The sequence below is a fragment of the Temnothorax nylanderi genome, unplaced genomic scaffold, assembly GCF_030848795.1.
Source record: "Temnothorax nylanderi isolate EJ_2023f unplaced genomic scaffold, tnyl_v1.0 TNYL_tig0615_pilon, whole genome shotgun sequence".
In the NCBI taxonomy this organism is placed as follows: domain Eukaryota; kingdom Metazoa; phylum Arthropoda; class Insecta; order Hymenoptera; family Formicidae; genus Temnothorax; species Temnothorax nylanderi.
In genome coordinates, this window is record NW_027249677.1 from 70467 (window position 1) to 93410 (window position 22944).

The 22944-nt window shown below is 41.7% G+C and overlaps 2 protein-coding genes across 2 annotated transcripts; both read left to right on the forward strand.

Annotated features, from left to right (window-relative positions):
* Nucleotides 1-17304: 17304 nt before the first annotated feature.
* LOC139784362 (uncharacterized) lies at nucleotides 17305-19866 on the forward strand. The gene has a single exon (XM_071723535.1). It carries the CDS (start codon nucleotides 17305-17307, stop codon nucleotides 19864-19866), a length of 2562 nt encoding a protein of 853 aa, XP_071579636.1.
* A 217-nt stretch (nucleotides 19867-20083) lies between these two features.
* On the forward strand, nucleotides 20084-22639 carry LOC139784363 (uncharacterized; the record flags this gene model as incomplete). The annotated part of the gene is made up of 1 exon (XM_071723536.1): nucleotides 20084-22639. A coding segment is annotated over exon 1 (2556 nt), but the record flags the coding sequence as incomplete, so codon positions are not given.
* Nucleotides 22640-22944: the final 305 nt, after the last annotated feature.

Consider the following 22944-nt stretch of genomic DNA (forward strand, 5'->3'; position numbering starts at 1 on the left):
CACCTCGTCCAGAGTACATTCACAGCTAATGGGTGTAATTCAGCTGATCCAGTTGTATCCCGCGCGCGTGGGCAAGAAAACGCAGAAATACGCATTTCGCTTTCGAAATAATCATATACAGAGTTTCCAGAAATGGAAAATATTTCTTGATTTCGCAATAATCGTACTTGAACGAAGTCAACCCTACTTAATTCTAAGTGAGTATGTGCAGTATATAGTTATCAAAATAATCAATTTTCAGAAATACATACTATGGTGAAACATTTCATAGTTTCTCAAAATCGAATTTGGACAAAGTCGGTCTTGGCTGATTCCAAATACATTATAAAGTATATGGTTGTCCAATTAATCAAAGTTTTCAAAGAATACGATACATGTAAAATATTTCGCAATTTCGCATAGATCATGTTTGGACAAAGTCAGCCCTGATTGATTCCAAGTACACTGTACAATATGTGTTTATCAATAAATAATCAAAGATTCTCCAAAGAATATAATAGTAATAACAAAGTAAAACGCAGAGCGCAACCCAATTATACGCACAGGATGAGAAGATGCTCTTAATCTATTAAATTATAATACTCGCAACAGCGATTCACGCACGTTTCGCAAGGCATATATTAGAAGAAAATATATTATATTATACACTCTATAGTTATCAGAAACACGCATCTTAGCGGAAAGTCAGTCATTATGATAAGATTGAAGTATTGAAATGCACGTAGCCATAATTCATAGATTCACCGAGGGCCATCCAACGGCACCAGTATATGATCGCGTAGGCACAAAAAGAACAGGGGAGTCCGGCATTATTCATAAATGTATCCCCATGACAACAATTTTCTCACTCCATATAAATCTTATACGCGACGCTCGACGAGCGGCACGTAAGCACCACGCGAAATGGCCGCGCATACGGCACATGCAAGGACGGAAAATTGGACGTCGACAGCACGCATATGGTGGTCAAAAACTCACCAAAAAATATATATGTGCACAAATAAACACTCTTCAAGCAGTAACATACGGTCCATAGAAGCCCTGTAAGAAATATTCTAAGGCCGGTCATTTGTCCAAGCCGTCGAGCCTCTCAGATTTTCGTCGTATTCTACTTGCACGCGTGGCACAGGATTTATTGTCGATATCTGTCAAAAATTATATAAATTTATTAAAAATATTCGTGTCACAGTATTCACGTACACGCCCAGTATTGGATTTATGTTCAATTTTCCGAGATATATGATGGATTGGGGATATATCCGGATATTTTATGACTAGCACGAGGCGTCACTCGACGATCAAGTGCACAGGCACGCCCGTGCACGACACGAAAATGTTGATAACTTTTGCAGTTCCAACATAATTAATGTAAATCGTATATTAATCGACGCAGAAACGTAGCGCGAATCGTCACGTGTAGAAAGTTATCAGAAAAATCACTGTTTTAAGAACACTTATAAAATATGTATACGGAGCACACGTAGGCACGTCCGTCCTGTGTCGTGTCTCCTGCCGGACCGCTGTCGGATTTCTTGCACTGACTCTAAGTCCGGAATCGTGACTCCGAAGACGGAAGAGATCACGATTATAATGCGGAGACTAAGGCACGAGACTAAGGCTTGAGAGGCTTGAAGAGACTCGAAAGCTTTTGAGAGGGAGTGCCGCAATGTCGGGGTTTATATAGGAAGGTTCCAAGGATGGAAAGGGTGGATTTCGTTGTGGGAGGTGTCTGGTTTTCGTTTTGGGAACATCTGGTTGGCGGGATGTTTCTAATTTTTGGTTTAAAGGATTCCTTATTGGGCAGGATGTTTCTCACCCAAGAGGTAGATCCTTAAGTTTTCGCCTATCCTAGAAAGCTAGAGACGGTTATCGATTTTTCCGGCTGTTCATTGGTGAGTCTTCTCGTAAGGCCTCCACTGTCTTATTGGGGTTGCAACCCATCGCTTCTTCCAGTGACTCATTTGTTTTCGACTATCGCCGATTTCTCTTTTATTAGGGTCCGTTATCTATCTCGCGACCCTGTTCCCATGTTGACAGACGATGCATACCCTTCTAATCTTAATTGCAGTTTTATTGCAAACAGAAACCTCCGCCACGTGCCCTTACAAGATTTCTAAAAGCACGTTTTAGACCTTGTTTTTGTTTGTCGGAACATTGCGCGGGTAATTTTGGCATAATCGCGCGATGCAATAAAGATCCCCATTAGACCCTGTCTGGAATTAAGACCTCTTTGACGCGTCGTGTCGCCGGGTTTATGGCCGGGACAAGGTTGATGAGAATCTGGTCACGTATGCCCCGTCTGTCAGTAATTCGTCATCTGGAAGGTTGCTTTTAGTTGCCCAAGCAAATAGGTAGTTTGATAAAAAAAGGAATGTGAGGAGATCAAAGCTCACTCGCCGATCGATAACCGTCCGTGCTCAGTTTATTTATCCTTACCTTAAGGGATATCTTAAGCGCTTACTAGGAATTTCCGCGAAAAAGGGAAATCGTGGAATTCGCAGGACGTAACAACTGAAAATATGTGACTAATTTTCACAGTGGAACAATAAAATTGCACTCAGTGTGCACCAATGTTGCACTAGTTTTACCAGTAGAAAACGCTATTAGTGTAACAATTAGTAGTTAATTATTTTTAAAAGTCATAAAAAAACGTGATTTGTTGAAGTATTTATTAGCTATAACTTTTTAACGAAGCGTTTCCGGACCTATGTTTGTAGAAACCTTTTTGTTCCCAATTCAATTTCCTATAAGACTCTGAAGTTTTATTAACCTGACCTGGAACACCCTATAATATAAAAAAAGTATTAATATAAAATCATAAACACATCAATTTTAGGATATTTCATATTTTAGATCCTACATAAGAGTCTGCCTATAAGTGATTCCAGCGTTAAGGACAGCTTTACACTTGTTGAAAAGCTGAAGAACAAAGAGTTTCCCCCTGGATTCGTTCTATTTTCTTTAGATGTTATCTCGCTTTTTACGAATGTTCCGACCGACCTAGTCATTGACAGCATATGTAGACAATGGAATCTCATAGCTCCAAATACTAAATTACCGCGGGATGAATTTGTGGCCGCTATCAGGTTCGTGCTCGACTCTACGTACTTCACCTTTGACAATGTCATTTATAGACAGACACACGGCAGTCCTATGGGGTCTCCTTTGTCCCCTGACGCTGCAGAGATTGTCATGCGGGATCTTGAGAATAAGGCCTTGAAGCGACTCAAATACATCCCACCTTTTTATTTCCGCTATGTCGACGACGTTGCATCTGCAGCGCCTCGTGAGTTTTTGCAAGACACTCTTGATAATTTTAACTCCATTCACAACAGGCTAAAGTTCACAATAGAAATCAGTAATAACAACACCCTTAATTTTCAAGACACCACCATAATAGTTGCCAATGAAAGAGTGATATTTGATTAGTATCACAAACCGACTTTTTCTGGACGATATCTCAGCTTCTTTTCCAGCCATCCGAGTAGCCAAAAGAGGGGGGTAGCTATGGGATTAATTGACAGAGCGTTCAGACTATCCCATCCCAGTTTCCACCAAAAAAATCTGTCTCTGGCCATTACTCTCTTACTTGAGAATGATTACCCACTGGACTTCGTTTTCGCGATAATTGTGGGAAAGCTTAAATCTCTTTTTAAAAAATCTCTCTCGGGGCCTCTGAACGACAAAGAGCCAAGCGGCAGGTCTTATCTGTCTGTTCCGTACGTGAGAAATATCTCGGAAAAATTTACTCATCTTGCTAGCACTATGGACAAAAAATTGAGTTTTTACGGCTTTAACCGACTTAATGGCCTTATTAAAGTACATAAGGACAATGTCGACAATGCTTCTCAAAGCAACGTCGTGTATCGCATTAATTGCGCTGACTGCGATGCTTCTTACACGGGACAGACGGGCAGACTTTTGGGAACTCGTATCAGGGAACATAAACGAGTAAATCCGGGGGGGGCTTTCTGTAGTGCAGATGCATTGCATGGATCACAATCACAAGTTTGATTTCGGGAGTGCCGCAATCCTCGACAAAGAACCGTTTTATATCAGACGCTTGGTTTCTGAAATGTTGCACATCGGGCTGCAGCACAACGGTGTAAATTTACAAACTGACACTGACTTTCTAGGCGAATCATATCTCCCGCTAATAAATAAAATAAAGCGTCGCTCTAATGTTTAGGAAAGCCCGATGAATTCTCCTGTTGCGACCGTGTGATCGGCGATGTATATTTGTTTTTTATTATACGTTCGCGTGCTCTTGAGATCATGCGTGCGCTTGTTGCGACCATGTGTTCGGCGATGTATATTTGTTTTTAATTATACGTTCGCGTGCTCTTGAGATCACGGCGTGCGCTTTGAATTCACATTCGTGGTTCAGATGCCGACGAACACATATCGGTCTCCACACAGGGAATATCTCAGAGACATGTGAATGCGTTTCACGTAGCACGCAGTAAGTTATGCATAATTTCCATCTCTTATAATGGTCCTAATGGTTATTACATTCGGTAGTTCTGTCGGGCCACAGTTTGCTGCTTTCGTCTCTCCCCCTTTCATTCCCGCTGTCAATTGCTTCGGCGGTGCTTACCGGACACACGCGCCATAACATATACTTGCAGAGAGATATGAACATGCACCTGACGTCCTCCAAATGCGAATCACAATATCTGCGCTTGCGTTTCGCATCAACCGATTGCGATATCATTGTATGCGTGCATTTTGATCTTGTACTTGGCCATTGCGATACCGCGTCGATGTGTACATATTAACTTTTTTTATACATGAGTCACTGAAGAGGGCCCGATTTAGGGCCGAAACGTTTGAATTTTATTGTTTTAATGTATTGACTAAGATAAATATAGTTTTCCGCATATTCGATCTTGCGTCGGCTCTCACAGCCCATTATCTCTTAACTTGTTCTTACTCAGAGCCTATTATACATTTGTCTACGTAGTTTAGCCAAGGCGAATTTGTAGATACAAGAAGAAAACCGGCGTACGTTCAACCGAAACCGCAAGGCCGCTACATTGTACAAGAAGGGCGATATCGTAGCCATCAAACGGACACAATTTGGTCCCGGACTGAAAATTAAAAAGAAGTTTATCGGTCCATACAAAGTATCGCAGGTTAATGGCAATCGTCGTTACAAGGTGATTTGAGTTGGAGAAGGAGAAGGTCCGAAAATAACTACTACTGGAGCGGACTACATGAAGCCATACCAGTACCAGGGAGATGACTCTTCGGGGACCGAAGATTAGCAGAATGGCCGAGTGTAGGAGTGGGCCCCGAGTTCGGTGGCGCCATCGGCAGATGGCACGTGCGTGAGACGTTCGCGCGGGGACAGCAGTGTGCAGTCGACCACGCTCCGAGAAAGACTGATTATACTTTATCCGTATTAAAGTCATTTAGTTTTTTTTACAAAGAAAACGTTTGTTCTTACACCATCCTCGGAATCGTAACCCTACATGTATATTAGATAAGATAGAGATATATATTTATTTTTCCCCTTCTTAGCCTCGGCATCTTTCCCATTACATTCTCCGTCACCCTCTCCATAAAACCCTTTCCTTCTTCCGCATCCCTCTCATCCAGCCCCCTCCAAATTACATTTCTCTTCCTTCTCTCCTTTTGCTCCCTCTCCTCCTCCATCCTCTTCACTCTCTCCCTCATTCTCCTTGTCTTCTCCCTCTTATCCTCTTCCTTTCTGCCGCCCTTCCGCCTTGCCTCTGCGCTCTTTCTTCTCTTCCACCTTCCTTCTTCCAGCCCAAGTACCCTCTTCTCTTCACTCCCCCTTCCCCTCTCTTCTCCCCTCCTTGGCTGGCTCTCTTCTCCCCCTCCTTCTCCACCCTTCCTACCTACTATCCCCCACCCTTCCTCTCGCCCCTTTCACTTCAGCCTTGCTCACTTCACTCCTCCTTCTCCTTCCTCTCTCCTACTTACAGTCGCACTTCCTTCCGCTTCTCTTCTCTCGCTATGCACCCGGGAGGCCTCAAGATATAACGCGTACTCACGTATCTGGCTCGTGCAATCTAATGGCACATGTCGTACCCCGACTGTCACGCCGCACTCGCATCCCTCTACCGGGCCGCTCCATCGATCTTCCTGTCGATCCAGCGACCCCGGCCTCCCCTCCTTATCGACTCGCTCGATCCCCGGTCGAACTCTCCTCGTCGGTACCTCGCCTCTCCACTTTGCCGACTCGCCGGTTCCCCGGCCTCCTCTCGTCCCTTCGAGTTTGCTCACCCTCACGGCCGCCCCGGCGCCTCCACGCCGCCACGCCCGGCAGGTAAGCATCCTCGCTATCTTCTCTTCTCCTTTCTCTCCTGGCTTTCACCTGACCTAACCTCTTTCCCCGACTTTCTCTACTCCTGCCAATTCCTGTCTCACCACTTCACTTTCACCCTCGCCTCCAATTCCTCTGCCTCCTTTCATCCTCCTTCGCACCTAACTTCCATCCTCCACCTTCTCCTTCTCCCGCGACACCCTTTTTTTCTCCATTATACTTTCCGCCTGCTCCCCCATCGAGGGCTACGGGGGAACTCCATCATAAATGCCTGTGTGTTTTCTAATTTCCGCAAATTTTGAGATATTGGGCTATTTTTTTAAACTAATCGACCTATGAGCGATACCATTTGTTAATTTTTTAATTTATATTTATTTATATTTATTTTTTTATTTATATTTTATTATATTTATTTATTATTAATTTTATTACGTTTATTTCTTTAAGATTCGGTCAATTAATTCCCGAAAAATTAGAAAAATTACGCAACCGGTTTAAAAAAAATCGGTAACGAAAAATTAACCCCACCACCGCCATTCCCGGAAATTTCTACCCCTATTTTATATACAATTCTTTAAGATTCGGTCCATTAACGAATGAGTAGTTTGCGGTCAGACATACATACATACATACAGACGTTAGGTACTTATATATATGATTTTTTAAAGCATGTATGTAAGTACAGCTAAATAATATTTATATTACTTATAACATTTATCAATTAAAATACATGGCTAGTCTGAATGTAACACATCCTATAAAAATATTTATTGTAAGTTAATCAGGTACTCTGATATTTTGCATTATTCAGCATCATAACGACATAATTATGGCGAAGATATTCGGAAACGCATTAACAAGAAGAAGAACATGAGATAGAAATTAGATTTACCAGGTAAATCAGTATATTAATGATTTAATACTGTTGAGAATTGAATAAATGCGAGCTGAATATTCTCGAACTTCGACGAGACAGCAAGCATTATTCGAGAACGCTCGAAAGGCTCCAAACCGCGAGCGTTTGCTTCCCCCCTTTTTTTTTGGGTGTTTTGCGAGCAAACGGCTCGCAGGTGTCTATCGCGTGATCGCAAGTACCTCGGCCAATAGTCTGCGCGCTAGTCGATTTGGAGCCAGTCAGCGGATCTCGCGTCACCAAATTCCTCGCGGCCTAACGCGAAGCTCCGGCCGCGATCCCTTGCCTGCTCCGGCCGGGACGGGCAGTGAGCCGTCATAACTCGTACGCGATACATTGATCGACGTCGAGAACGCGGAGTAAAATAGCGAGTGCGAAATAGCGAGCGCGAAAGAGAAACGCGCATACAGTGTAAACCGCTTTTAATAAAGTTGACTGACTGTTATTTCTTGTACTTATTTTCTTGTACTCTCCACGGCGCGCAACGCGAAAACGTCGAGCGGTCCACTAACAAATACAAACATAATTTTATTGACAATAAAAATTAATCTTTATTTTATTGTAATAGTTAAATTGTTATCAAAGTTATATAAATATTAAATTATTTATATATCGATTTATCAAACAACACTAGCTTCTCTTTTATATTTTTCTTCTTGTAACGCATTTCTGCATCATTAATTTTTATTTGGTAACAATATGTTAAAGGTAATTTTAAAAAGAACGTCTTAAAGACGCCTTAAAATAATGTCCTAAAGACATCATAAATCGGAACACATTATGAAACATCACTTCTTTTTGACAAATTCTTTATTGTTCAAAGCGGACCGAGCGTGAGCGCGATATCGTACCGCGAGCAGAGATAGAACGATCACGAGAGAATAGAAAATAAAGGAAGCTCTGTACAAGTCAGTGTATTTACAAAGGCACTATGCAATTTCTACAGTTTATTCCGCAAGTAACGGAGAAGCGAGCGCGATTCCGCGAGCAACGGATATTGAAGCGCGATTCCGCGAGCGACGGAGTTAGAAGCGTACAGCGAAACGTAGCGGTCTATAGCAAGTACGAAAAGCGTCGAGAAAGCTATCTTTAAGTACTGTCACCGTAACTACAGATTGAGTGCAAACGCGGGTGCGAGAGCCGGGAGTTTTATTCCCGAGCAATTATCTCGAGTTTTCTACCCCCGGTAACGAGCCGCAAATCCGTAGGGCCAATCAGCTGTCGCCAGTCAGCGAGATCATCGAATTTTAACTTTTAACGGAACAGCTGATCTCGGGGTCGACAACCGATCCGCTGTTATGATATATGACTTCTCGCTTTGTCTCGGGTGTTTACCTCTCGCATTGAGGCCCGGAGACAAAGCGAGAGTCGAACTTAGAAAAACGAGGCGCGGTTTTTCTATCTCTCGAGCTAGGACGAAAATAGAATCGTGATTCCCGAAACGGAACACAGCGAGCGAAAAAGACTCAACTCTAATTATTCGCGATGCGCCAAGATTCTTCTCGATTGGTTTGGCAGTATCTCGAACATTCATAAAACGTCGCAAGAATTTTAAAACGGTTTATAGACATCCTATGTCTTAAGTCGTCTCAACATTTTTTGAACAATTTTATTTTTGTACCTTAACATAAAAAATAAATAGAGAAATCAAATTACATAGTGACAATTATATATAACTGTTGTTACATAATTTATGATTTTATATAATATTTATGATTATATATATATAATTATTTTTCTATTCTAGTGTCATAAATTATTATATAATAACAATATTATATAATTATTATGGGACGTTCCACGTCAACCGGATCAGTGCTGCGGCCAAAATTTAAAGCGACGAAAAAATACGTATGAGGTCTCAATTTAAAGCTTGAACAAAGAGCTACAAAAAGCCATATGCGCCTTAGCAAAAATCAAAATGGCGACGTCAATATGGCGGCCATAAACTCAAAATTTTTGATCAATCAACCGGCTCAGTGCTGCCGCCAAAATGTTCAGCGACAAATAAATTCGTATAAGGGTTTATTTTGAAGCTCGAACTGAAAACTTTTAAAAGCCGTATGCACATTTACAAAAATCAAGATGCCGGGTCCAAGATGGCCGACTTTTCGTCAAAATTTGATGTCAATGCCTTTAAAAACACCAGATTTGTTTGAAAATTTATCGACAGGGATTTTGAACGTCACTTCTCTCAAATCTGGTGTGATAGGTTCCAAATCACAAAATGGCGGATCCAAGATGGCCGACTTTTCGTCAAAATTTGATGTAAAAGCCTTAAAAAACACCAGATTTGTTTGAAAATAAATCGACAGGGATTTTTAAGGTCACTTATCTCAAATCTGGTGTGATAGGTTGCAATTCACGTAATGGCGATCCAAGATGGCCGACTTATGACTAAAATTTGTATCGATTGCCTCTAAGAACACCGGATCTTGTTGCAAAAGGATTTATGGAGGTTTCTAATATTGGGATTTTCACTCGTGATGTAGCCGTGACATCACAAGGCCAAGATGGCTGGCCTATTCCTGAAAATTGTACGCAAACATATGATCTGAGGTGGTTTATCGTGCCTTTTAAACGCGTGTGATAAAAATATGTACTTAAATATAAAAGAAATATGTGCATTTGCACAGTGCACCCCTTCCTCAAGGAATTTCATGGAAGGAGAAAATTTTGTTGTGCTTTGGACATTTATTAACATGCGGGATAACCTCTCAAGATGATGACAAATGGCATTTAACTGCATATTGCCTTCAAATGTCAGATGTTAAAGGTGCACCTCACGAAATAAACATAGTGATATTGAAACCAGGGAAAATATCATCCGCAAAATGTAGTTGCAAAGCAGGGATGAGTGCAAAATGCAAACACACGATTGCAGTTTTGCTATATTGTAATCGGTAAGTACATATAAAAGTTATTAATGTATGTTAACAATAACACATGTAGTAGTATGCTGTTTCTAATCAATGTAAACTTTTAGACATGATGTCGATAAATTTGAGAATATTTCCTGCACCGATAAAAAATGCATCTGGAATGTACAACACAGCGCGGCTGTAGATGGGTATAAATCTGCACCTCTGGAAGATCATAAGTGTTTCAATATTTGTGAGAAGAAATCAACTTTTCTCACATGTGTTATTCTAAAGGCCATTGTATGTCTTTTCAATTTAAAATCCGCGGGTTTTAGTTTGATGGAAGAGAGGGGGTCACCCAGCTCATCCATCGAAAATCATCGAGGAGCTGGGTGACCCCCACTACCAACAAAATTGAAGCATTTTAAGAGTTTCGTCACTTTCCGTGTAATGTCGGGCTCTTTCGTCAATTTGGCGTCCGCCTACTTTTCCCCACCTTATACTACGTCTCTTCGACTGTCCAATCGCAAGGCTTCCGCTAAGCCACCCGAGGCTCGTCCGAGACTTTCTGAACGGGGTTTTGGGTGAGTTTGGTAAGTTGGGTGACTTTCTGAACGCACCCTAAAGGACGACCGCTCGCGTCGTTCTTGACTGGATTCTTGGTATTTGTGCCATGAATCGGAAAAATCATACGAATGTTGAGCCACACATCGTATTTCGAAAGGAAGAACTCAGAATTTCTCGAACTATCTAACCATTTTATTCTCAATTTAGAAAAAAAGAGCGAAAAAGCCGGCTTGGCGCTTGCAGGTATTGTTATAGGACACTTTCGTTGTTCGGTCAACCGGTTCTCTAGGTGTTGCAGGTTCCTATCTAAATCTTTTGATAAACAGCCCTGCATTATCAGAAACAACTCTTTCCGCGTATAACCCAATTGTTCATAGCCAGATCCTGTGATAGAAACAAATGCCATCAATTTAAACGATAATAATATACGGGATTTTTTTCAATGTAGTTCAGTAACCGTAACTATTTTTAATTTAATTACAATTACTTCAAGCCACTGTTTGAAAAAGTTAGAATTTAATACAAAACAATATTATAAAGCACGAAATATTGTTTTGTTTTTATTTTTTCCGCGCCCTCTCCTTGTAAGCACATAACAGCGCTACAGAAAAAATTATCACACAAAAAGGCTAGCAAATATTAGCAGCTAATTCTTTCAAATTTCGACAAAGAACACAATAAACTACAACCTCTGTATTTAAATTTAGGGGTATGTCGAGGTATGCCTAACTAAATGACTGTGTAAAAAATAATATCGTGATAATTATATCATTTTTTCGAACCCAAATTTCCAGACGGAAATCAAAAGTGTTAAATATCAATTAAATAAAAATACGCTATCATAAAAATTGCTATGTATCTCCAGGAATCTCTTCCATTTTGTAGAATCAAGTTTGCACTATTTTTATAGGAGTTATGAATATTTTAACACAGCGCGGTATTTGCTTCGAGCGTGGCGAGGTATGTCCGACGCAAACAACGAGTAACTTTGAACTTAAATAAAACTTTACGTAATTGTCGTATCTTTATGAGACAAACGGCATTTGACTCAGCCGACATCTATCTGCAAACCCCTGTACTTAATACAATCTATATATCAAATTAATTTTTTGAGTTTTGGCCAGCTTTTCGTGAAAATGTCCCTTTGTGTGTCAGAGTGGGTTACGTGAAGTGAAATGGTAAAGCATTTAATGCATTCGCGATATTTAGCTTGTGAAATACATAAAGGCAAACGATGGTAAGTAGAAGACTTATGATTTATTTTCTTTTGATTCTTGAGTAACACTGCACTCTCTGAGGAGGATACGGATTTTCTGAGTTAGAAGTTCTGTTTTAGTAACTCTAGGTTTCGGTCGCTCTTCAACGGCAGGAGCCGATTGAGACGGATTTGAGACGTCCGGAACGTCGGGGAGAGGCTCGGACTGTAATGCTGGTGGCGGAACGGAGTATAACACGCTCGGATCGAATTCACCGCCAGTATAATAGGCTCGCCGTAGCCTTTTTAATTAATGGGCACGTCCCGACCGTCTTGATCGTACCATTGGTGACACTATTCACTTACCTTATTGCGGCTTGTTATACTTCCGGATCCTTTTTAATATAGCTGCTTCGACTTCCTTTGTGAAATAGATCGCATGCAAACGTGCGTGAGTGTGTCCTTGTGAAAGTGTGTGTGTGTGTGTGTGTGTATGTAAGCCTTAACAATATCGTGCAGCTACTAAGCAGATAATCGGTATTCAATAATCTATTTCTATTTTAAAGTTTTTAGGAACGAGGAAAGAACAGCGGAGATTAGAGAACGCCCTGCGGGAGGCGCGCATCTACGTAAGGACTTGTCAAGAACGCCTTGAGAAAGGCGCGCATCGACGAGTAGGAATCAGGTCGAAAATCATAGAAGGGTAGGTAAAACGAAATTATTTATGTATTTTGCTGCAACTGGTATTTATTGCTAGCCTCACTTTCTTTCCTTGTATTACAGGATCGTATTCCGGCAGTAAGAAAAACGACGCGTGAGACTAAGAGACACAGCTCTCTGAATTACTCGCTCGCGGCTAAGTCCTTTTCGCGCTCGCGGTGCTCTCAATATATCGATCTCGCGTAACTTATAGAATAGAAGAGAATACGAATGCGAATGGAAATAGAATGCGAATGCCGGTTTTACAGGGCCTGTATATATACTACTCGTTTGGTGACGTCCCGGGGTAAGGGACTACGGGGTTCACGTGAATACGCGAGATCGTCACGTGAAACTATTCGGAAAATCGCGTGATTATCCGAGAGCATCGCGTGCCGGTCCAGACTATGAATTGATCGCTCAATAAACGAATTTATCAAATTATATGCTAGTTATTTCCAAGTTCCTTTAACTTCTTTCTAAAATATTTTATACTTTTACTATAATAACAATACTAATATTACCTAACATTATCATTAACATGCGTTCTACTACCCGAGTCGAAATTTTGATCCTACTTTCAACCTCAGTATTCAGTTTAACGTCTACTTTGGTACTCTGAAGCCTCCGAGTTGAAATTTTGGTCCTACTTTCAACCTCAGATTCAACTTAACGTCTACTTTAGTACTCTGAAGTCTATAACAACCTCTATTGATTCTATTTAACCTAGTGATGGGCAATTTTCAGAAAATCGATTTTTTTCTTCCCGAAATCGAGTTTTTTAAATCGATTCTTGTCTGTTCGATTTTTGTATGAATCGATTTTTTTAATAGAGAATTTTTAGAGAATTTATTGTTACAATAAACATATCAATGGATCGAAAATCGATTCTCTATTAAAAGAATCGATTCATACAAAAATCGAACAGACAAGAATTGATTTAAAAAACTCAATTTCGGGAAGAAAAAAATCAATTTTCTGAAAATCGAATTGAGATCGCCCATCACTAATTTAACCTACAGCTACTACTTAAAACCTATAAATTTTATTTTGATGGATTGGTACTCATCCTACTGTGATACTTCTAAATTCTTCTTAATCTTTTGTAATATAAATTAAATATAGTTAATCAAAACTCTCTTCTTTTTTAAATTATTTTTGAATTTTTTTACAATAAAATAAAATAAATATAGAAATTTAAATATATTAAAATGTGTAATATATTATAATTAATTTTCTTATAATTATAAATATTTATAAGAAAGACAAGCAAAACGTATTAGTTTTTATAAAACAGAAATATTTTATTATATAAAATTATTGAAGACATAATTATAATCATGTGAACACAAGGTGCAACAATATTGTCAATAGGAATTAATTCAATATTATTTTGTACGTGACATTTATGTAAAAAAGTATTGCTATCGTATATAAAATTATCTCCTTCAACATGTAATATATAGTCTGTTATAATTTTTTTAATTACAGCGTAATGATCTCCATTACATCGACAAAGTCTTATGCAATTACAATTACTAATTTTAATAAAATAAATTGATCCTAATAGAAATAGATTATTGTTTACATATTGAATAATATAAGATTGAGTTTCTAAATTTCTTTGGTATGTTTGTGATATGTATAATTTCCCATTTTTTAATAAACGGAAATATTTATGAATTACTACATTTTCAGGAATTCGAAGATTACGTAATATATTAATGAGATCATTGGGTATTAATGGTATAATTTGATATGTACCGACACTAAAAGAACTTTCGGAAACTCTTTCAATAATTTTAACCTGTTTTTTTCGATTTACACAAAAATCTCGGATAGGACCTTCAGGTACTTCATCTATTAATCGTATCATTTTAATATAGCGATCATGAGATTTAGCAATTTGTGTATCAATGTGGCCTGTTCCATGAATTAATTTCAATAATTGACCATTAATATTTTCATATTCGAAACACGAAAACGCCCATAATGGTCCAAGTCTTTTACACAGTCTGCTAAACGAAGCAATTGATGTATGTTAATTGAACAAAAATTTAAACCATATAATATTTCAAACTCTCTAATGAATTTCTTTAAAAAATTTTTAGCTACATTTATCATTAACGAAGTAATTTTTTCACTATTGAGTATAGTTATTGCTGTTACTAAGAGAAGATAATGTTCAAAATAGTCTTGTCGCATTACACCTTTAAGTACAGGAATAGAATAAAAAAAATACCACATTTTAAATTCTGATGCTTTCCAATGAAGTAACTCATCGATGGAACACCCCAAAAAAAATACTCTACTGATAAGTGGGGAATTTCTCTTGACACTTCCTCTAAGCAAAAAATCTTACATGAAGCATATTTTTCTTTAAGTAAGCCGTATTACTTTATAAAAGAGTGGATGCGTGAGATATAATCAAGAGTAAATTCCTCTATAGCAAATTCTACTATAATAATCCGAATAGCCTCTTAAAATAAGAGGATATGCAAGATATTAGTGGCACGCGCGTAATTCATAAATATTTCCGTTTATTAAAAAATGAGGAATTATACATATCACAAACATACCAAAGAAATTTAGAAACTCAATCTTATATTATTTAATATGTAAACAATAATCTATTTCTATTAGGATCAATTATTTATTTTATTAAAATTAGTAATTGTAATTGCATAAGACTTTGTCGATGTAATGGAGATCATTACGCTGTAATTAAAAAAATTATAACATGGCGTAACGATATACGACAGTCATAATCAGTGGACGTAAGTAACACACAAGCTTTGGCGTATCCTGACTGTTAAAATACACCAAAGCTTGTGCGTTACTTACGTCTACTGACTATGACTATTTATTAGGGAAGCCATAAGAAAGGTTTCCTTATTTTTGTCTAGTGAGGCCTTTGTAAGGATTTGATAAGGATGTTTTAACTTTATAAATATACTTTTTTCATAAATATATTTACGAACACAAAATTTCGTAATGAGCCGGCACTGGTTTCTGACATTCACCCGACATTAAAAAATATTATATCATATATCCAATTCAAAATTTTATTACTCTTTTTAAACTGAATTTGTTTCTTAAGATGATTTTTGAAAAATTATATATTTGCGCTGGTTATGACATATGTAGACTATATATAACACTTACACTAAATTAAGAAGTAGTCTACCACGTAAGGCAGTTGGCTCACGATCCAGAGGTCCCGAGGTCCCGAGTTCGAATCCCACCAAGGTAAGTGTTTTTTTCAAATACGAGAAAATATTTATAATCATAGACTGCATCTTAAGAAACAAATTTAGTTAAAAAATAGTAATAAAATTTCGAAATAAATAATTTTTTTTGTCGGGTGAATATTCGTTTTTCTTCTAGCATTAAGAGGACTGCAATCTTAATGGACCTGATCATCCAGAGGACCTGGAGGCTTTTACGAGGCTTTACTGAAGTCCTCTTTAGAACCTACAAGCGGCATTTTGTGCGTTTTCTGCTATCTTAGAGACGCTAAGTAGGACTAAAGTTTCCGTGTAAATTAAACCTACATTGATCCTCTAGCATCTACAGATGTTAGAAAATTCAGGTCGAAAATAGGTCTAAAATTTCGACTCGGGTAAATCTATGATTTTACAATAATATCAATATTACTATTAATATTAATAGAATAATATTAACATTAGGGTAGAGCGGAGTCAAAAGTAACAATTTGACTTTAGAACTTGATTGTGGAAGAACTATTACAGTAAAAGAAAAATTCTTGATACCCTAAGTTAATGTGATCATTTCACTTTATGGAAATCCTCCTATTTAAATCTTGTGATAAACCAAATAAGAATTATTAATCAAAAACATAAACGAAGGAAAATGTTACAATCGCCCCCGACTACGGGTCGGTTGCAACACTATAAGAGATCGATAGTAACAGTTTTAAATAATCAAAATAAAAAATGTTTATTCAATGAAAAATAATAATTTTTCTTATATTAACAAAAACAAACTAAAATATTCATATTCTTATACAAAAGAAGTAAAATAAAATCTTATTCTATTAAAACATAATTTCTTTATATCAATTATAGAAAACATTAACTTTGTTCATTTAATTATAAACATTTTTTGTTCTTATATTTTTAAATGATAGGAACACAATGTCTTTAAGGACTAGTACAAATAAAAATTACTTTGAATCACAGTTGTTACAATCGTCCCGAATATGTTTTTGAACTTTGACTTAAAAGTTTTAATAATAAAATGCCAAAAATGAATAAGTAATGTTCAGGAATCGCGAAATATCTCTCGCCCCATCCGTTGATTTCGAGCGTTAGATTGTATTGCTCGCCGTGTTTTCGTTCCTGTTGTTGATCTCCGAGACCTTGTCGGACCCGACGTATTCCGCGACAGCTACCTGTACCCGAATTTCTCCTCGGACATACTCGCGTTATTCGGCGAACCTTCCCTCTCTTCGCGCGCTCGCAATTACCGCCTAGATACCTATTGTGAATACCGCTCGCCTCAGAACTTCTCGATACCTCGACACAGTAACACATTAAATTTTCGATACCACCAATACCGCATCTCTTCGTAGTCGTTCCTCTCACCAATACCTTGATTGCCGAGTCCTTTTTACAAGGCTGTACTAGCCAACCGCGCTCGCGAATCGAAACCCGATCGCGGAGTGCACATTTTGGTCCTTCGAGCCGGATTCGGAGTCAAGAAGAAGATTATCGATTACGACCGTCGAAGGGCAGAGTGACGATACCCGTTCACCATGGCACCCGTATCAGACGAGCTCATGGCAAAGCAGAACCAACTGATGGGCTCAATAGCTCGCGCCCTGACCAATTTCAAAAAACTGGGTCAAGCCAAGATGACCAAGGCGGTGGCGCAGGCCCGAATCACAGCCCTCAAGGAGAAGTTCTCTGAATCACGGGACTTGGATGCGCGGATCCGGGCATCCCTCGACGTCAGCACGGCCAAGGATCTGCCTTACTTCTCCGCCGACTTTTTCCAATCCTGTGAGGACCATTTCGACGAGGCGCTTGACTACATGTCCGAGGTACTGGCCAAGGTTTCTGACATGGACGCGGTCGACCTTAACGTAAGTCACGCTTCAGATTTCATCCACCGTCCGACGCCTCAGCTTCCGCGGATCAACCTACCGACCTTCAACGGATCTTTCGACCGCTGGGAAAGCTTTCGCGATCGTTTCAAATCGATGATTATCGACAATCGCAATATTTCTAATGTAGATCGGATGCATTATCTCTGCTCAAGTTTAACGGGAGATGCAAGTAGCGCGCTCAACCATCTCGCGATTACCGACGCGAATTTTACCGTGGCATGGAATATCATTACGTCGCGTTATGAGAACAAACGTCGGTTGATTAACGGTCATTTGCAAACGTTATTTTCGTTGCCACAGCTCGCGTCCGAAACCTTCAAAGACCTTCAGAATCTGCGTGACAAAGCGAATGCCTCAGTTCAAGCGCTCAAAAATCTCGATCGTCCCGTCGATACGTGGAGCGATATCCTCGTATTTCTGATCTCGCAAAAATTAGACAAATTTTCCCGGAAAGCGTGGGAATTACAGTTGAGCGAGACCGTCGATTACCCGACATATGACGAGTTGGATAAATTTTTAGAATCGCGTATCCGTGCTTTCGAGGCGATCTCGCCTCCGAAATCCGAGACATCTCAACCGTCGTCTAAATCGAAATCGATCGCTTCTCATTCGACAACCACTGCGAACCTTGCGTGCTCGCTGTGCAAATCCTCGCACTTACTATATCAATGTCCGTCATTCTTAGCGTATACTCCGTCGCAACGATACGAATATGTAAAGAAAGAGAATCGTTGTATCAATTGCTTCGGGTGTAAACATTCGATGAAGGATTGTAAAAGCGCGCGATCCTGCAAAACGTGTCATAAGCGACATCACACCTTACTGCATTTCACGGACGATGCAAAGCAGGCTAGCGTAGAGTCCGCTCCTACCGTCGAATCAACGAGTACCGAGCTACCGAAATCGACAGCTAACGAAATCGCGTCTCATTTAATTTCGAATACGATGACGCCGAAGTCAACCGTACTTTTGGCAACCGCTCGAGTTCGTGTTTACTCTCCACAAGGTCGCTTCGTTTATGCCCGCGCTTTGCTCGACCAAGGTTCCGTCGCGACTTTAATTTCGGAAAATATCGCTCAGCGGTTGCGTCTCGCGAAAGTGAAGCAAACTACCCGTATTACCGGAATCGGAGAATCGCAATCGTTGTCGCATTCTGCCGCACATATTTGTGTAACCGCCTCTTTCGGCGACAAACCTGCATTCTCGACGACCGCGTATATAGTCACATCGCTGTCAAAGTACGCACCGAATCGCGTTCAATCGACGTCACAATGGGCGCACATCTCTGACCTAACGCTAGCGGATAGGAATCCCATGAGCTCTGATCCAATCGATGTAATTATCGGAGCTGATTTATACGGCATGCTTATATTAGACGGTGTCCGTAAAGGAAATGCAAGCGAGCCTATCGCGCAAAATACCGCTTTCGGCTGGATACTTTCCGGGCCTATCGCTCCAGCTCAATCCCTCCATCCCGATTCCGTTCACATTCATCACGGAACAATCCTTGAAAACCTGGATCTCGACCTTCGCCGCTTCTGGGAGATCGAAGAAGTCCCTCATAAAACGCATTTAAGTCCCGAAAAGCAACAGTGCGAAGAGCATTTCGCCGCTACTCATTCTCGCACGCCGGAGGGACGATACGTCGTTCGGCTACCGTTCAAAACCGGCTCCCCTATAGATCTTGGCGAATCCCGCTTTACCGCGTTAGCAAGTTTAGTTCGCTCGGAGCGTCGACTTCTTCGCGAACAAAATAAAGCCGCGTTATATCGCGAATTCCTCGACGAATACGAGAAGCTCGGTCATATGACGAAAGTTAGCGATACCGACTCACAATCGAGTCACTCTCAAGTCTATTATATTCCGCACCACGCTGTCTTTCGTGAGAGCAGCGTCACCACTCAGCTTCGGGTTGTATTTAATGCTTCCTGCGCTACATCGAACGGTACCTCGTTGAACCATCATTTGCTAATCGGTCCTAAGCTACAGAGGGATCTTGCCGCCGTCATTCTGTTATGGCGTCAGCATCAGTTTGTCTTTACTGCCGACATCGCTAAAATGTACCGGCAAATTCTAATCGATAATCGCGACGTAGACTACCAACGAATTCTCTGGCGCTCGTCGCCCTCCGAGCCAGTCGCGGAGTGCACATTTTGGTCCTTCGAGCCGGATTTGAACCAGCGACCTATGGATCCTTCGTCTCCGTGATCCTTTACGAGCTGTAGCAGGACGCGAAGCGCGAGGTACGGGGCGGAGGCAGTGCCGTATGTTACGGTGAGCAACCGGTAATCCGCGACTGGCTCGGAGGGCGACGAGCGCCAGAGAATTCGTTGGTAGTCTACGTCGCGATTATCGATTAGAATTTGCCGGTACATTTTAGCGATGGCGTCAGCATCAGTTTGTCTTTACTGCCGACATCGCTAAAATGTACCGGCAAATTCTAATCGATAATCGCGACGTAGACTACCAACGAATTCTCTGGCGCTCGTCGCCCTCCGAGCCAGTCGCGGATTACCGGTTGCTCACCGTAACATACGGCACTGCCTCCGCCCCGTACCTCGCGCTTCGCGTCCTGCTACAGCTCGTAAAGGATCACGGAGACGAATTTCCGCTGGCCGCTCTAGTTTTGCTTCTCTTAACGTACGTCGACGACTGTACGTTCGGAGCGGACAACCGTGAACTCGCGCTTAAAATTCGCGATCAGTTGATTGCTCTCTTGGCAAAGGGCGGCTTCCGGTTACGCAAATGGGCAAGTAATTGTCCCGAGTTGCTTTCCGACATTGATCCCTCAGATCATGGTCTCGCGCGCGATAAGGATCTACACGCCGACGAGCCTCTAAAGATATTAGGCGTCGCGTGGAATCCTGAAAGCGATTCTTTCCATTTCCGCGTAACGACCCCACCGAACCCGGGGCAGACGAAACGTGCGGTGCTTTCCACTATCGCTAAATTGTTCGACCCGTTAGGATGGGTGACCCCCGTTATCGTTGTCGCGAAAATATTCATGCAACGCCTATGGGCCCTAAAATGCGATTGGGACGACGTGTTGCCCGGTGATCTCCTAGAACAATGGCGCGAATATCACAGTCAATTACCGCGTCTCAAACTTATATCGATTCCTCGCTGGACAAACTACGGTTCTAACATCGCTGATTGTGAGATTCACGGGTTTTCGGATGCGTCGACAAAGGCTTACGCCGCGGTCGTATATCTCCGTCTCGTACCGAGAAACGGCCCCGTTATCGTTTGCATACTCGTCGCGAAATCAAAGGTCGCTCCAATCAAAACAATAAGCGTACCGCGACTCGAGCTTTGCGGCGCGTTACTGCTCGCACAGTTGATGTCCTTCGTTCTTTCGAATCTCGACATTCCCAATCTCCGATATCACTGTTGGATAGATGCACGTATTGTATTAGCGTGGCTCAAGCAGTTTCCATCACGATGGAAAGTTTTCGTTGCTAATCGAGTAGCCAAAGTGCAACAGCTTTTACCGAAAGCAATCTGGCACCATGTTCCGACGGCGGATAATCCCGCCGACTGCGCATCTCGCGGTTTGCGCCCTAGTGAACTTGCCGATTGCGCCCTGTGGTGGTCGGGGCCCTCCTGGCTTAAAAAATCCCCTGAGCACTGGCCGACGTCATGCTCGTCGCCAATCGAATCTGAAATATCACGAGAAAACCGAGTCGTCGTGCACGCTTGCGTCGCGCGTGCTATCGAACCGTGGGATCTCGCGACTCGCTATTCCTCGTGGACTAAGCTCCTGCGCGTGACGGCATATCTCATGCGGTTCGCCAAGATCCTTCGTTCTCGCCTCAATTCCATACCGGATAGCAGTGCGGAGGTCAATCTATCGCTCGCATTAGCTCCACGCGAAATTCAAACTGCCAAGATCTTTTGGCTCAAGGAGATTCAGGGTGAAACATTTCCGCAAGAAACTGCGAGTCTAACAGCAAACAGTCGCGTTTCCAAATCAAGCTCACTTGTCGCGCTCAACCCGTATCTCGACACCGATGGCCTCATCCGAGTCGGCGGGCGGCTTCAAAAGTCCGATCTCCCCGATTCAGCCAAACATCCAATCGTCCTGCAGTCTCATCCTTTGTTATCTCTCATCATATCGCATGCTCACCATACCACACTCCACGGAGGCCCGCACATTACCCTCGCTCACCTCCGTACCGAATTCTGGATTTTGCGCGCTAGAGCAACCGTACGAGCGGTTCTATACCGCTGCGTTAAGTGCGCTCGCGAAAAGGCTATCGTCCCGGCGGAACTCATGGGCAACTTACCAGACGTTCGAGTTAATCGATCTTCGCGAGCTTTCGAACATACCGGAGTCGATTATGCCGGACCGATACTCGTACGATCTGCGAAAGGACGCGGTCATAAGGCTCACAAAGCCTACATCGCCTTATTCATTTGCATGACAACGAAAGCGATTCACCTCGAGTTAGTAAGCGATTACAGCTCGGCAGCTTTCCTCGCGGCGTTTACCAGATTTACAGCTCGACGCGGACGTCCACATAGCATGTACTCCGATAATGGTACGACATTTCAGGGCGCCGAACGAGAGCTCGTCGCCGCTTGTAACGCTGCCGTGCGCGATTCCAATTTTTTAAACCGATTAGCAGGCGATCAGATAGCGTGGCATTTCCTCCCTCCTGCGGCTCCACATTTCGGCGGATTATGGGAGGCAGGAGTCCGTAGCGTCAAATATCACTTAAAGCGATGCGTAGGCTCCCACACGCTGACGTACGAGGAGATGAATACGCTATTGTGCCGAGTCGAAGCATGTTTAAATTCGCGGCCGATTTCATCAATGTCCGAGAGTCTCGACGATTATAGCGCCCTTACGCCCGGTCATTTTTTGATCGGTGCCAATCTTGTCGTAATTCCGGAACCGAGCGTGCTCGACATCGCTGAGAATCGGCTTTCGCGTTGGCAACTCGTACAAAAAATTACTGAAGGTTTTTGGAGGTCTTGGGTGAGCGACTACTTGCATACGCTCCAACAACGCCCGAAGTGGCGCGTTATCCACAACCTGGCCAAAGTTGGTCAGATCGTTCTCTTACGTAATCCGCTCGCCCCCCCCAAGTCATTGGGAACTCGGCCGTATTACCGTCTGTCATCCCGGGGATGATGGGCTGACACGCGTCGTTACCGTCAAAACCGCACGCTCCGAATATAAGCGACCCATTGTCAAGCTGTGTTTCCTGCCGATCGATATCAATATCGAAACCGAAAAGGAAGCGGTCAAGGCGGGCGGTTCGCGGCCGTGATGCGACCCAT